Genomic DNA, 15,506 nt, shown 5'->3' with positions numbered 1-15,506 from the left:
CCAGCTAAAGATAACAAGGTATCACGTTTAATTACTGTTTGCATTTTGTAGCGACACGAACAAAACGTCACTTGCGAGCAACAGAAAGTTAACTTTTTATGATGGCCGCAGGCGGTTTGGGGAGAGTCTTCTATGCCTTTAAACAAAAATTATGATGATGATTCGATTTGGCTTTAAACTGTTGTGACTATCTACCAACCCTTAATGTATAAACACAAATGTCACCAAGATAGATACTGGCCTCGCAAACCAAACGCTTGAACTTATCCACTGTCAATTGACCTAGTCCCCTCACATCGAAATTGCATGTGAATGTGTATGGTGATCATGACGCAAGCCAAATGCCCAGTAACTATAGATATTCCAGGTTTATTGGTTTAAAAACCAGGACTATCGACAGATAAACCTTATGTAGAAAACCGAAAACCCAGGTTTTCAACTATTATCTTGGATTGATCAGGGGCGTCGGAAGCTATTTGGGATTGGTACGGCAGATCAGAGTTTGGCCATCTATCATAATTATCGGGGGGCGTTAGGTAGGTCAAACTATGCTACGCGCCACCATGGTTGGCGCGTAGCGTAATGGAGGTAATTTTGCAAAAATGTCTCCCAGATTGCAGGAAATGGCACTTCCCGAGCTTGAAAACAAGACCCCTGCCACCCGACTAATCTTCTGAAACACATTTTGAAGTATGTTTCATTTTGGTTATTTATTTTTTGCCATTTTTTTTTCTTAGTCCTCCTTTTTTCTTTTTTTTAGCGCCGTGAATATTGGTCCGGCGTTCGCCGGACCTGCCGCACCGGCTCCGACGCCCCTGTTGATAGCTTGAAAAACCTGGAATATCGCCGATAAAGATGAATTATCAATTGAAAATCTTGGATTTTCGAAGGAAATCCTAGATTATCGTCGAAAACCCTATATTATTGTCGAAAATCCTGGATTATCGGTCGAAAAACATGGATTAGCCTATCGGTAGACAAATCTGGATTATCGGTTGAAAATCCAAGGTTATATGGCGAAAACCCAGGAATTTCAAGAAAAACTAAAATTATCCGTTGCTATTCCAGGTTTTTCAACTGATAAACCTGAGTTTACAAAAAAAAAAGGGTACATCGTTTGAAATCGTTTGATTATCGGTAGACAAATCTGGGTCTACATTCTAAGATATTCAGCCGAAAAACCTGGAATATTTCTCGGTATTTGGCTTGCCATATACAGTACGTCACTATACAATACTACAACCACTGATCTCTACAGGCTGAGGTTAGTTCCAAGGTGTTTCGACAACACAGCTAGTTGACCTCTAACGTCACTTCCGTTTCAGATTCGCTGATCGTATTGTGGAGTTTTGGGATGTGTTGGGGATAGAGATGAAGATGCTAGTTATTTTTAGAGCATTTTTAAAACGAAATGCATAAAATCAAGTCAACAAATGATGGAAAACGAAACATTCAGTGTGCGGTACTAACTGTTTGCATCACTAAGGTAAGCGAAACCCTCCGATTTAGGCCCTAGGTAAAGATGGTACACGAAACACTCAGTGCGCTGTACCAGGTGTCTGAATCACTGTATCTGTGATGTGGTGTCGAAACACCCTGCATGGAATTCCAAGTGTTTGAATCACTGTGTCCTGGTAAGTGAAAACCTCAGAATGCAATACCAAGTTTTGTTGTCGAAACACCCTGAAACTAGCCTCAACTCGCTGTGTTGTCGAAACACATTGACACTAACCTTAGTGAAACCCCTCAGAATGCAACACCAAGTTTTGTTGTCAAACACCTTCAAACTAGCCTCAACTAGCTGTGTTGTCGAAACACCTTGAAAGTTGACACTAATCTCTTTGTTGTCGAAACACCTTGAACCTAGTCTCAACTAGCTGCATTATCGAAACACCTTGACCAACTAGCTGTGTTGTCGAAACACCTTGACACTAACGAGCAGTGAAACCCTCAGAATGCATTACCAAGTATTGTTGTCGAAACACCTTGAAACTAGCCTCAACAAGCTGTGTTGTCCAAACACCTTGACACTAACCTCAGTGAAACCCTCAGAATGCAATACAAAGTCATCATTCATTCACTTCCCATGCTCCATTAATCCCCATGCTTTATTCCTCACTGTGCCCCATTAATCTACCATACGCAATTCATATAACACCATTCACATACCTCCATTCATTCACCTACTAACCCCACCCACCTTTTGCCATCCACTGATCTACCAAATATACTTCTAACCATTTAGTCAGTCCAACCTTAATTACAACCTTTACTCACTCTATTGCAATTCAACACACCTAGCCTTTATTTTAGTCTGACATAAGTTCCTAAAAGAAACATGCTCAACTTTTTTCCCATAGACACCAAATAGGGCTTACCTATTAACCAAATCAAATGTTATAAAAGTCTATTATATTTCCACTCTATTCTATTGACACTATTGTTTTTCTCTACTTCTTTTCCAGACGCTTTGTGGAGGTTGATCTGACAGATTTACATACAGAAGGACGGCTAACGTGTGAACATACAGAGAGACAAATGGACCAACAGACAAATAAACAGATGAACAGTAACAGTGTTATGTCCCCTCTTCACCAACTTTGTCGGCAGAGAGATAATAAGTGCTTTGCATAAGGACATAACACAGGTGCATTGACCAGGATTCAAACTAGGAACCTCTTGCTGTGTGGCTTTGCTAAAAACTTTTAAAAAGAAAAGTACTAATAACTTTGTGTAGGTTTGAGTTAACTTACTTTCCTTGCTCCAATGCAACCATGCCTGTTCCATGTGAAAGGCATATAAAAACTTCTGTGTACCTGGAAACACTGCATGCAGTGCTTGGTATTCTTGTTCGGAATAGTCAAGCATGAAGAACTTGGGGTTCCAATCAAGGTTCCATCTTTGATGATGTCAAGGGCCTCTGTTATCGCAACAGTCGTTTCATTCTCTGTGATGAATTCAGCCACAGGACTATAACCAACCTTGGTCCTCACAAATACCAAGAACAGGCAGAGCATATTTTGTGGTCGTGTAGGTGGCATCAATGAGTACCATGTCTCCATAACGCTTTAAAAGCAGTTGTTGCTGGCTGGTCTGATGGATGAACAGGAAAGTAGTGCTTTCTCTGGTGTCATAGCTGTCATCTTCCATGTCATCCCTATCATCTGTTTCTTGGACAATACCTTGTGTTTTGGGCTTTCTATGTGTAAATGAGCGATTGTAACGATAGGCGTATTCTTGTGTGGGCGTACATGTATATAGTGTAGCCTTAGGCTATGGTGCGCTTGTAAGCGACGCATCGCTGTTTAATTACGTAACAGAGGTTTCAAACGTATCGGGCGCGGCGCGCTGTTTGTGGTGCGTGCGTGCATCTGGTGTGAGTGTGTGCGTGTGGTGTGATAGAACTTTCTTGTGTATGAAAAGGTTTGGCAGAGCTTATGAATGAGGCGGTGAGTACGGATGGTTGACCGGCCAAAACTTGTGAGCGAGTGAGTACGTTTGATTCATATGTAGTGAGCTTGTGACTTGTAAGTAAATTATGCTTTATATTTTATATTTAGTTTGCTCCAGTTGAGTTGTTAATTTATTCAAGTAAACCGTTGCTCCAGTTAAGTTATTAAATTATCCAAGTAAACCGTTAATCTTTTGTTTCTGCGTTATCTTTGCAACTTCTCTCCCCTGAGTCATCATACTTTTGGGAGGGCACGCCAGTATGGAAAACCACTAAATTTACATATGGATCTGCACATCTGAGATAGCTGTTTGTTTTGGCTTGTCTGAGCACTTGCGAAGAAAAAAAACAATCTCGGTTGTCTTCACTTTGCCATGCCTTCACTTTTTCTTCTAGATTGAGTTGGTCAAATTGTGAAAACCTACCTTTACATAGTGCCAGCTGTATGTAGTTTCTTATTGTTCTGTTTGTGGGAAAATATCACCTGTCATGTTTCAGAGGATTGGAGTCAGGACAAAGCTCATTATAGACAAAATGCTCAAGTGTCTTTCCATAATTCCTTATATAATCTTGTTCCTAACTTCACGATGAATATAGCAAAAACTGCAATTTGTTTTACAAATGTCACAATGTGACTTGATCCTATACAACACTTCTACCAGCCTAGATCAGTTTCTTGAATATGTGACATGATGCTTGTTCATCTGGGCAATACAGGGCCTCTTCTACCTTCACAATTAGATATTATGCAGCTCTACAAGTGAAAGCATGATGTTGGGTCTGAAGTGGGTACCAGTGAGAATAAAATAAGGGAGGTGCCTCTGTCCATTAGAGAAAATTGTGGTTTTATTAAGCCCCTATACATAATATGGTGAAGCTTAAGTAAGCTTATTTCCAAGTAATGGTTTTTGAGGAAAACCTGGGAGAGGGAACAAGGGCTTCCCCCCACCCATCCCCTTTGGGAAATTTGTATTTCTAGTTGTGTATTTGAAAATTTGCTCAAGGTCTGGGAAACTGTGGGACAAGACCTTATAGAGTGCACCTGCCCCCACCCCCAGATTCCTGTCAGTGGGTTTGTTTGTACCTCTTGTGTACCAGATAAAAACTTCACATTGTTAAGTATGTTATGATTCTTGCATTGTATGTGTAACAAAGAAATATAAAATAAATGAGTTTTATCTGCTTGTTAGAAGTTCCTACACTCTTTGTCCTTCCTGAAGCGGGCAATGTTTTTGATCCTTCCAAGTTTGCTGGACTGAGCTGCTGCAATTTTCTTTAGACCTAACGTACACACTCCGCCAAGGTTTTCTTGCCAATCAAAAGCAGCTGGTAGTGAGCTTTAACAACATCAGCTCCCAGTTTTCTTGTTTAAAAAGGCGGGCACTGTCTTATGCTTTGTTGAAGAATTTTACACAATTTTTTTTACAATGTTGTATCAAGTTAACTGTAAATTAAGAGACCTTTTTGTACTGGAATTGCACTTCCAAGTGTATGGTGACCCAAGATGAACAAAAAAAATTATATCACACATTCACAGACAAAACTCCTCTGTAAGGAATGTCAGAATATTCATTGATTGATTTGCCAAATTGCCAAACAAAATTTCTATCATGGGATTAGCCTTTTTTTCTATAGCAATTAAGTCACATGCACAAATGATCAAATTCTTCTTGGAAACTCAGTGGCTTAATCTTATCTGTTGGTGGACTTGAACCACCTGCTGAATAAATTCTGCATCACCTGAACAGACTTTTATTATGGCCAAACAAATTACCAAGAAATAAGTTACTTAGATTGACAGCTCACTGGCACCTTGAATACTGAAATTAGCTAGGTCTACCAGACTTCTGTAGACCTAACGTAGTGCCTATCTGAACGTATTTATTGTTATTATTAGTTTAGTTTGGTAGAAAAATAAGGATCAGGAGGGGCACTCAATTCCCAAGGACCCTATAGGAGAGAAAAATCTGAAGACATAAACACTCAGACCCGATTACAATGCTTAAAGTGCTTGTCCAAAGCATTCTTAACCCATTCACACTTCTTGCAAGTACAACTTTCTCAGGCAAACCGTTGTAAGTTTTCACAAAACCGTGCAAGCTTACCCACCAATTCCATTACGAGTATCCCTCCTGTCCTGACAATACACAACATACTCCGTCCAGGGGAATTCCACGAGACCGAAGGTCTGCAAGACCGAATTTCCGAGAACCGATGGTCCGTGAGACCGATGGTCTATGGAGCATGCCCCCTACTGTAAATTCTTCACTGGTGGACGTCCCTGCCCCCCCCCCCTTAAAATCTGAAGAGGTAAGGGAAAACGGGCGATTTAATCCAGTTTAAAACACTTTTTTACATTGTCACATTACAAAAATATTATTTGAAATTCGAGTAGTCTAAAGAATTTTGACTCCTTACAGAAGTAGAACTGAAAACCGCAACATGTTCCCTTGTTATAGCGGATACTGTCATTATTATCCCACTTTACTATGAAATCAGGATTAATTAGGGGTCAACTTTTAACCTCTAGCCTGTAACAGTTGACACAATTTCCTCATAATAAACCAAACGTCTAATTTACTTCCTAAAATTTGTACACTTTGTAGCACAAACACACAGCAGGGGGGTTAGACATTTGAGAGCGGTGGCTTTTGCCCCCTGCAACCCCCTCTGGTTACGCCACTAGTGGAGGCCTAGTATCAATGCAAGCCGCCCCAGCCCCCTTGCGCAACTCACTGGCATCCATTATGAAAAGAAATGGCTGTAAATTCTTTTAAATTACACGCTTTATCAAGGTAATATTACCGGTAGTAAGATTTGTCTTACCAAGTGCTATTATAGGCCTAGTAGTTTAGGTCTCGCGGGGCCTAGTATTTAGTAATAGTTTCGGACTTGCGGACCTCGGTCTCGAAGATCTTCGGTGTTGCGGACCTTTTTACTTTCGGTCTCGCGGACCTCGCAGATTCTCAAGAAGAACAGTAAATTCAGCAAAAATTTTACAAATACTTCTAGCTTTGGTAAAGACAATCTTCAGCTTATCCCTGTAGTGTAAGTGTAACTAGGCCTAGGCCTAGGGGCCTAGGTGTACCTTACTCCTTAGCATGCCTCCTGATATTATTAGAAATGACTTTCCTTCCTTTCAAAACACCTATAAGCACCTCCACTAGAAATATAATCTTTATCAAAATTTATGACTGCCCCCATCGACCCCCAATTTCGTTTAAACATAGCTGTTCAACAGAGTAATTCACCAACCATTACTAGGCTAACGGTTATGCCGTTAGGCCTAGGCCTACAGTACCTTAGGCTACGTCTTGGGGCCTAAGCTGTGGCAGCTACAACCTGCAACAAAGCCTGGCTCATATAATTTTCTCAAACGTTAAAAGTTCAAGTCAATAGAATACATTTAGGTCTAATCTTTACGTCCAGGCTTCAAACCCATGCTGCCCAGTTGCCGTCATCTTCGGGTTAATCTTCAGCCTGAGTAGCCGTCATCAACAACTTGTACAAGTAATTTACACTTTCCATTTCGCGCCATTGCCATAGCAATACTAGAGAGGGCTCTTGAAAACGGAAGTACGTCACAGGTCAACTGCTCTGTTGTCGAAACACCTTGGAACTAACCTCAGCCGATCTCTACACGATCAGTGACTACAACTACCAAAACATAAACAAAGTAACACACTGTACGTGATTCCATGAAAATTGCGTAGAGGGGAAACAATATAGACTATACGAAAGTTTTTAAATAAATTAAATAAAGTACCAATCCACACAAACATGATTCCGTCCATTTAGCTGTCGCTGCTTACCAAGTGAATCAGATACCTGGTAATTTATATTTGGAAACTATTTCATTACAAAAGTAAAATATCGTTCTGACTAGACTAGTCACTAAAGTCAAAGTGTTGAATTAACGTTAGTAGCAGTTTCGCTAAGTGAAAGGTTAAGTCACCACAGCATTCATAAAACTGGTAAAAGTAAGACTATGTTCATGTCGATACCTGCTGAATGCTGAAATAGCAGCGTTTCATTGAACATGTGAGTTTATTTCAGTTACTTGTATTTGTATCGTTAACATTGTATTTGTACAATGTAAGGTGTAGGCTCTTTTAGTGTAGGCCGATCGAAGTAATAGGTTTTACTTAAGCTAGTAGAAAATATTGTGAGCCTTTATGCGGACAATAGGTAAGTTATGCCAAATAAACTTGTCTTCTTAATCGCGTCCTGGTTATGGTACTGCTACACCTATTCCTGGTAACAAGTAGAATATTTAAAACATAGATTATTTCGCTTGCAAAAGTAGCCAATTTGTATCTAGGGGCTAAACTACTGTAGGTTTACTTTCATTTAATTTTATAAGGACGTTCAAATCACCCCTACTGAACCTAATTTCATGGAAGTATCCTGTATGTGAAGCAGCTTCTAAATAGGCAGAATATTAGGCTAAGTGACTCCACCACATCCGTGTACTTAGGTAAACACCAGGAAGTGAAAGTTGATGTTATAGTGCAGTATTGGCATCAGATTCTAATAAAACAGGAAACCATCGCAAACAGTAGAAGGGGGTATCCCAGTTACTTGTACAGATAATGTTCATATTGTATCATATTTTGTAAGTCTTGCCATATTTATATCTTTCATTCTCACCAGAACAGCTAATTTTGTATCTACCGACAGGTCCGAACAGATTATTGTATCTTAAGTGTAAGTTAGAAGAACCTCTTCTTTCATACCATGGCATCAAGGCATCAGGAAGCAGGACAAGTGGTAAGAAAATTACTCAGCAATCATTTCGAACAGCTTATTTAATCTACTGTATCTTTATGTTTGATACAAGGTTGGCAATAGTGATTCTGTAGATTCCATTTAAGATAGGTTTTACACTGTCTGTTTACCAGGCTATCTCTTGAATAAAGTAGCTTTTTTAATACCATATATAATATCATATATACAGTAACATTCAGTAAATTTTTCAAATTCTTTCAAAGATGCTGGTTTAGCTTCATCTTCAGGATTGATTTGCCTTATAAGAGATGATGTCTTCTTAATGGATACATATTGATTCTATGTACACTAAAACTGCAACAAAGCTTCTCTTTTGCCAGTCAGGTTTAAGTAGCACCTGCAACTTGTGTGTGTACTGCCCTAGTGATTGTTACATTCTTTGTTTTTATTGTTGGAGACACTAACAGAACTTTGTGCTTGCATGCCATTTCTCTCAAGTTCATGTAACTTTGTTGATCAATGCAGTTGACAGATCAGGCTAGGTGTACAGTATACCTTAAATATAAACTACTTATATAGTACAGTTTTCAATACCCTTTTCCTATAGTTTCTGAACTTCTAATGCTTCAGACTATTCCCATGGCAAAACATTTTGTGAAGAGGTTTAAGTGGACAGTGAGATAGATCGTTGCAATTCTACTGAAGTTGAAAGTGTTGTTTTGTGTACATTTTCTGCAGTCGATGGCCCCATTCCTTGAGGATCTAGATATCTCTAAGTGGCTCCTCCAACCGCCGACTCAAGAAGACACAAGTTCCACAAAGTTTCAGTTTCAGGTATACCTGCCTGATGAAGATCCTGAAAAATGGTTGGCAAAATATACTGGTATGTTCATATTTAAGAACAGTTGGGAAAGGTAAAGAAATTTAGTCTTTGCAGTTAGGAGGGCAAAGTTTGGTAGAGAATGGTTAAGAAGGCATATAATTTCAGTCTATACTATAGTTAGGAAAGCAACAGCTAGTTAGCAGAGAACAGTGAAGAAGGCCCCCAAAAAAATTGCTAGAATATTGTTCATAATATTAGCCTTGCTACTGAGGAGTAGTACTGGTATTGTAGTTAATTTGAGTTGGTGTCATTATTTCTATTTTGTTCAACATATCTTTTATCACAGGTTATGAGAATGGGGATTGTTTTATTCAGTTTAATAAGGCAAAGAACATTATCATCATTACAGTAACTTTGAGATAAATATTTGATTATTTTATGGTTTACTAAAGTCCTCAAAAGCATGGTGCATGTGTGTAGTTGTGTCTGCATGTATTCACAACAATTAAATGCAGTTACTGAAGTTAAGTCAATGTGTGGTTAAATTCAATGTACTGATATGTTAATGGCCTACATTGATAAAAAAATCCCTATTAGTTTTGTTTGAAGTGAAATGACACATGAAATCAACAAAGGTAAGACAACAAAACTTGGGAAATGGAAGAAAGGGTTTCCTTTTCACATTCAAAAAGGTATTAGAATGTGAATACCTTGTGAAAAAAGTAAATGGAGAAGGTTGAACTACATGTTCAGTGCGTTGATTCCTACTGGGGACTCCAACTCCAAGTACCCTATGGTTATTGGTGGACGTGAAAGGTTAGTTAAGGTCCAAAGAAGTCAAATCATCTAGCTGGTGACTAGTAGTTGCAACATTTGTAGGGTGCAATTTAAAAAAAAAAAAATTTATGCAACAATTTTACATTGTTTCACAGGTAGTTATATTGATTCAGTGCTACCTCACCTTGATTCAAACCAAAATACTATACAACGCGAGACAAAATCAACAAGAGATTACAGCGATGTATTGGAGTTCATGGATACTATTTCAGAATCTCCGTTGGAGGGCTGGTTACTGTAAGTCCCTGTTATTAAATTTTTGTTTTGTTGCGTTTGGTAACCCCAGTTTTCCTGGGACGATCCAGTGGAAGATTTTGTGGCCCAGGGAAAACTGGTCTGTGGTATCCCTCCTCCACTTTGAGAAATTTTCCGGTGCTTTATAATGGTTGCAATTGAGTATTGTTATATTTTCAACTTTTGAAGTAATTGTATGTACAAGATTTATCCACTTTTTTCCCACGAATATTGGCAATTTCTTATTTCTTCTGAATGTTTGTTCTTTCCCCCAACCCTGCAAAAATTTTTGCTGACCATAAAGATACCAGAGAAGTTTGTAATGGAAACCAATGTTTCCTTTTACATCAGATTTACTGATCTAACCAAACAAATTTGTGTTCTTCTAAATTTATAGACAAGAAACCAGCTTTAGTTTTCAAGAAGAAAGATGTGATGAAGTATCAGAGACAATCAGTAATGAACAAGTGATGGTGAGTGAAAAAAAAATCTTTCTAGTAGTTGAATTAGTTGTCCTTCTGAAGATAACAATTAATATATAATTACTGCCACGAAAAGGTAGTTTCAAATCTCGGAAGATGTGGATATATACCATCTTGTGACTCTTGTCTAATATTATTGTTGTTGAATAAAATGTTCATCTGTATAGTAAAACAGCTGGCTACATTTGATGACTTTAGTTTTCTGTTTGGTACCAACACTGGAGAGAACAGTAGTTCTTATTCCCTAACTTGGTGAAAAACTTTTTCAGCCTCATACAAAGAAAGCCAGAATACCTCTTTTGCCCTGATTCAAGTAAAGTATTAAGCAAGGTCAACTGTAGGTTGCAGATCCATCCGCTATTCCATAGAATCATAACTCGACATATTTATGTGATGTCAGAGAAAAAAAAACATTCATGACTTTGTTTAGAGCTTCTCACAAATTATTAAAGCTATCTTCAGATGTCTAGTGAGCTTTTAATGATCCAGTATTTCTCGGTTTCAAACGTGCATGTCCATGAGTGACAAACATACTTGGTGGTATTGGTGTAAAACAAGAAACTGTTTATTTTGAATTAAAGGGATATTCTGATGGGCTGAATATGATCGCTTTAACAAAAATTTGTGGAAATGTTTCTGCATTAGTGGTTCAAAGCATCATCCTTATTCCGTTTTATCCAAATTTCTCACATCTGAAGGATTAATCGACAGAAAGATTACAATACTAAAAGTGAAGCCGATGGAGAAAACCTACCATGATGACATCAGACACCACTAACTATGATCAACTTTGTGAAGAAAGAGTCAAAAGTGGTCACTTTTCACAATTAACCAAATTATTGAGCAGATATTGAGAATTGTGTTTTACAACCAACAGTGTAGAATATATTTTCCTCTTTAAGATATGGGTTATATTTGTCTGCCCTGACAGATTACAGCTGGGTAGGATCTTTTAGGGCCACAGCTAGAGAGGTTGAACCCTCTTTCTTCAAAGAATAAGAACATGCATAATGTTCTTCTACTCATGAAGTATCAGACCAATCAAACTTCAGCATTTTATGCCCAAGAAACCTTACAACAATTTGGCATTCTGAGATACTTCCAGTAACCAAATTGCAATCAGCTGCACCCCCCCCCCTCCCCCACACACACCCATCCATTGCTGAATAAGCATTCCACACTGTTACATGAAACCTGATCTTTATACAGTATCTTAAAATTGAAAATCAATATATTGTTGTTAAATAAAAGAGTAAAAAGGGTTTGCCACCCTGATTCTTGATAAAAAAATTGCCCATGAGTGGTCTATAATTATTTGGATACCTGCTTTGTAGCTTTCTTGTTTTACATTTTTTCACTGTGTTAAATAAGTTTGACAGTTGTTCTTGTTATGATTAAAAAAGTTATGATTAAAAAATTGATCGTTCTTCTAGAAGGAAGTTATCTGTTACGTTCTGATACATTGCAATGCACAGTCTGTTACCTTTAAATAGAAGCTGCTGTTGTAATACACAGACAAAGGTATCCCAAAGGTCCATCAATCAATGAACCCCCCCCCCTAACTATGGAATGACCCATAAAGATGAAATTTTTGGCAGCCTGAAGTTCATTAAAGATGACTGTAAATATAAATATCTTTTCTCCAATAAATTGTCACTTTTTCAGGATGAAGGGGAACCTTCGAGATTGACTGACATCGGCGGCGAGGATTTGACTGCAGATGATGATATCTCCTCAATGGTTGGATGTCAACAGGTCGGTCATGGAGCCTTGACCAATCAGAAAGCGCCTAAGAAGAGAAAAGTAGACAAGCAAAAAGTTAAGTCATCAACTCAGGACCCTGCTGGTGGCAAAAGAAGTAGAAGGAAAGATTGTTCCTAAAAAGGGAGAAATATTTTTGTGACATTTTTTATGTAAATTGCAGCTGAAACCAAAAAAACAATTTGTTAAGTGCCTTTGAACTGTATCATGAAATCAGATTTCATGTTCTTCTTTAATTAATCGTCTTTTGTCTTAAACTGACTAAAAACAAAATATATTTTGAGTTTGTAAAACATTCAGATATTAGTTGTTCTCTTAAGAAGAGTCTGGAGTAGCACAAGACCATATGTCGAGTCACTTTTTTTTTTTTAGTGTTTTATTTCTCTGTTGGGGTTTGTTTCTTTTTGTTTATATTTTGCATTTTAGTAACACTCTTTTTTTTAATGCAGATATTAGTTTTTAATGAGGTCATTCAGTAGTTAAAAGTCACACAGTATCATGCCCCAGATTTTTGTGACTGATAGTTTGAAATATTTGACAGAATACTTGTACATATCTTGAGGCTGGAAAACACTTAATTGACTGCCTGCAAGTATAGTATCAGGTTTAAAAATGCAATAAAAAAAGAGGCGTTGTTATAAACTAACAAAAGTGTTTGGTGGTATTTGTTCTGGCAAAATATATTCTGGAGGACTTTGTAGAAACGTTAGAAATATGGTTTTCTAATACCCAAGCAAGACTTACTACAGTGTATTAAGTTGTTTCATTTTTTTTAGATTAATATCGCAGTGTTATTTTAAAGGAGGAGTAAGGGTATTGTTGAAGTCATAGTTGAGCTGATTGCTGGGTATATTCCTAAGGCTGCGTTGCTTTACAAAATATCCTATTTTAACGATATGTTAATTTTGTTTCAAAACGAATACTGAATTTTCACAAGACATTGGTTTCTTTGCCCTAATTGTTGAGTTTTATTAATTGTTTTATAAATTCTAACAGCTTTGCATACATTCATTGACTCCATGTAAAACAATAGGACAAGCCAGGATGAAATTACCAGATGTCCTTGAAAAGTTATTTGAGGACCACTAATGTTTAATTATTTTCCCCGATTGATTTTCATAACTCTTTATGCTTATGCCAAAAAAATGCAGTATTCTAGTCAATTCGTTGGTGAGCTCTCAATATTTAATACTTCATTTCTCAAAACAAAGCAGTGTTGGAATGCAGTCTGCACTAAGTGAAAGTGCAGTATTTGTTTTTTACTTTTGTGAATGATCTGCAGTATTTATATCAAAAGTTTCAATTTTTTTCAATTTTTTTTATTGAATGGTTTTTTTGCTCTATGGTTAAGCATATGAAAATTCTTGCCCTCGCCAAGTGTTGAGTTATTCAAAAGGGGGATTAGTCAAGGAGCTACAAGGTCAAGGGGTGTGTTGAACTCTTCCAAACAAGACATGCCAATTTTCTCTCTGTGGGTTGAGCCTACAAAACTTAATAAGGTGGGGGAGGGGGTAAGCAGCTGTTGCCTTTGGGCTCCAGAGTGTTTTAATCTGGCACTGGCCAAGACCAACCATGTTTCCTATTAAAGGGATAATAACCTTAGTACTGATAAACACACTAAAATTAGTCAAGACTTTCCCATGCGATGTTGACAGTGGTGTTACGTCTATTGTTATATGCCTTTACTATCTTTTCAAATTTCATTAATTTCCCCCCCCCCCCATTTTTTTCTTTTTATTTCGGTCATTGCAATGAATAGTTTTGTTTGGTAATACTGCCATCATTATTATGTATTTCGTTTTAGCGTGAGATCGAGTTTGTAATCGGTGCTTTGAAAGGTTTTTTTTCTTTTTTCTTTTTTGATGTTGACAATGCTTTAGGGCTTATATATGTGAATTTTGCATAGCGCCATGGATTTTATACCTTCGCAAATTCTCGCAGTACTTTATATCATGCATTGTAGCTTTGTTCGCACAAATAAACCTCTATTTTTGTTTCCTCAAAATTGTGTTTATTTCTCCTTTTTACGCCACTCGCTAGCTTGATCTCATCTTTTAATTCATTGGGAGCGTAAGGTTATTTCAGTATTAAACAGCATCGTAATCGCGTTGCCAAATCTCAACTGCCACGCACACCTACAGAAGTATTACAAGACCCCGCGTTGCTGCCTTTCTGTCTGAAAAATTTCTTCTCAACTGTCCCCGATTATAATACAATGGAGCAAGCTCATCACAGTAGAATTAATTGGTTAAAATTATATTGATTTTCACTTTGAAAACAGCAAGTTCAGACATTGTGTTCTCACTTAACCATATTAGTGTTAAATGCCCAAAGAGAAAGTAAAATTGATGTATTTTTGTAAATTTATCATTCCATCTTGTCAGATCAGACTACTGTATAACCTAGACAAGCTAAGTTAAGACACTGTTATAATTTTAGAGCATGTATGTGAGTATGTATGCTTGTATGTATGTATGCGTGTATGTATGTATGTATGTATGTATGTATGTGTGTATGTATGTATGTACTTTAGATCCTCCTACAAGAAGGAACTCGCGAAGAAGCCATCATTGGCTTATCAAAGCCGCAAGCTGACCGAAGTCAGTCTCTTAGATTCATATTTAAACGTCCATGATTATGAATTGGCAATTGTCAACAACTCTGTAACTGGACGACGTACATTTATCTTGGAGTGACTCGAACTCGGGACCTTATGCATGACGATACGAAGTAACCAACACGATTGCAGTTGGATCACTGCACCTAATATCCCATAATTTTCTTCCCAACTTTAATCATATGTTTATTGTATCTTGATTTGTTTTTTTTTCTTTCTTAATCTGTGCCATTGGATACTAAAGCCCGTTCAAGTCTAACTCATCAGCTGCATCAGTTACTTTTTTATTTTAAATAATGAAATAAAGTCTTGTTTTTGAAGGGGAAAATATTATAAATTTCCCATTTTGCTCCTATAAAAGTTGTTTGTGGATGTGTTATGATAACAAAACTGACCGGGCCGCGAATATTTTTTTGGCCAAACAGGTTTGCAATTACAGAGTTTTCAGCCAATCAGATTCCTCGTTACGTCAGCACCAATAATGACCATCGCTTGGAGGTTCGAAGACATACACTGAACACACTGACAATTAATTATGTCTAGTTACGGGGTTTCCCTTCAAACGCTCTAACT

General features: G+C 37.6%; 1 protein-coding gene and 1 long non-coding RNA gene across 5 annotated transcripts; both read left to right on the top strand.

Moving 5' to 3' along the window:
* The first annotated feature begins 492 nt into the window (after positions 1–492).
* Positions 493–3,641, top strand: LOC139968860 (uncharacterized). Its single transcript, XR_011793559.1, has 2 exons — positions 493–1,486; positions 2,466–3,641. It is a non-coding gene; the product is annotated as an uncharacterized lncRNA (long non-coding RNA).
* Positions 3,642–7,122: 3,481 nt separating this feature from the next.
* Positions 7,123–12,611, top strand: LOC139968859 (uncharacterized). 4 transcript variants are annotated; one of them, XM_071973435.1, is made up of 6 exons: positions 7,123–7,282; positions 8,132–8,221; positions 8,918–9,062; positions 9,935–10,076; positions 10,471–10,546; positions 12,221–12,611. In XM_071973435.1, exons 2-6 carry the CDS (start codon positions 8,189–8,191, stop codon positions 12,434–12,436), a joined length of 612 nt encoding a protein of 203 aa, XP_071829536.1. In that variant the 5' UTR covers positions 7,123–7,282; positions 8,132–8,188; the 3' UTR covers positions 12,437–12,611. The 4 variants fall into 4 exon arrangements, with proteins under 4 accessions (XP_071829536.1, XP_071829537.1, XP_071829539.1 ...); XM_071973436.1 differs by having other exon boundaries at positions 8,105–8,221; XM_071973438.1 differs by having other exon boundaries at positions 7,124–7,282; positions 8,110–8,221.
* Positions 12,612–15,506: the final 2,895 nt, after the last annotated feature.

The sequence above is a fragment of the Apostichopus japonicus genome, chromosome 6 (assembly GCF_037975245.1).
Source record: "Apostichopus japonicus isolate 1M-3 chromosome 6, ASM3797524v1, whole genome shotgun sequence".
Lineage (NCBI taxonomy): Eukaryota > Metazoa > Echinodermata > Holothuroidea > Aspidochirotida > Stichopodidae > Apostichopus > Apostichopus japonicus.
The sequence above is the reverse complement of the archived record's forward strand: the minus strand, read 5'-3'. Positions and strand labels throughout refer to the sequence as shown.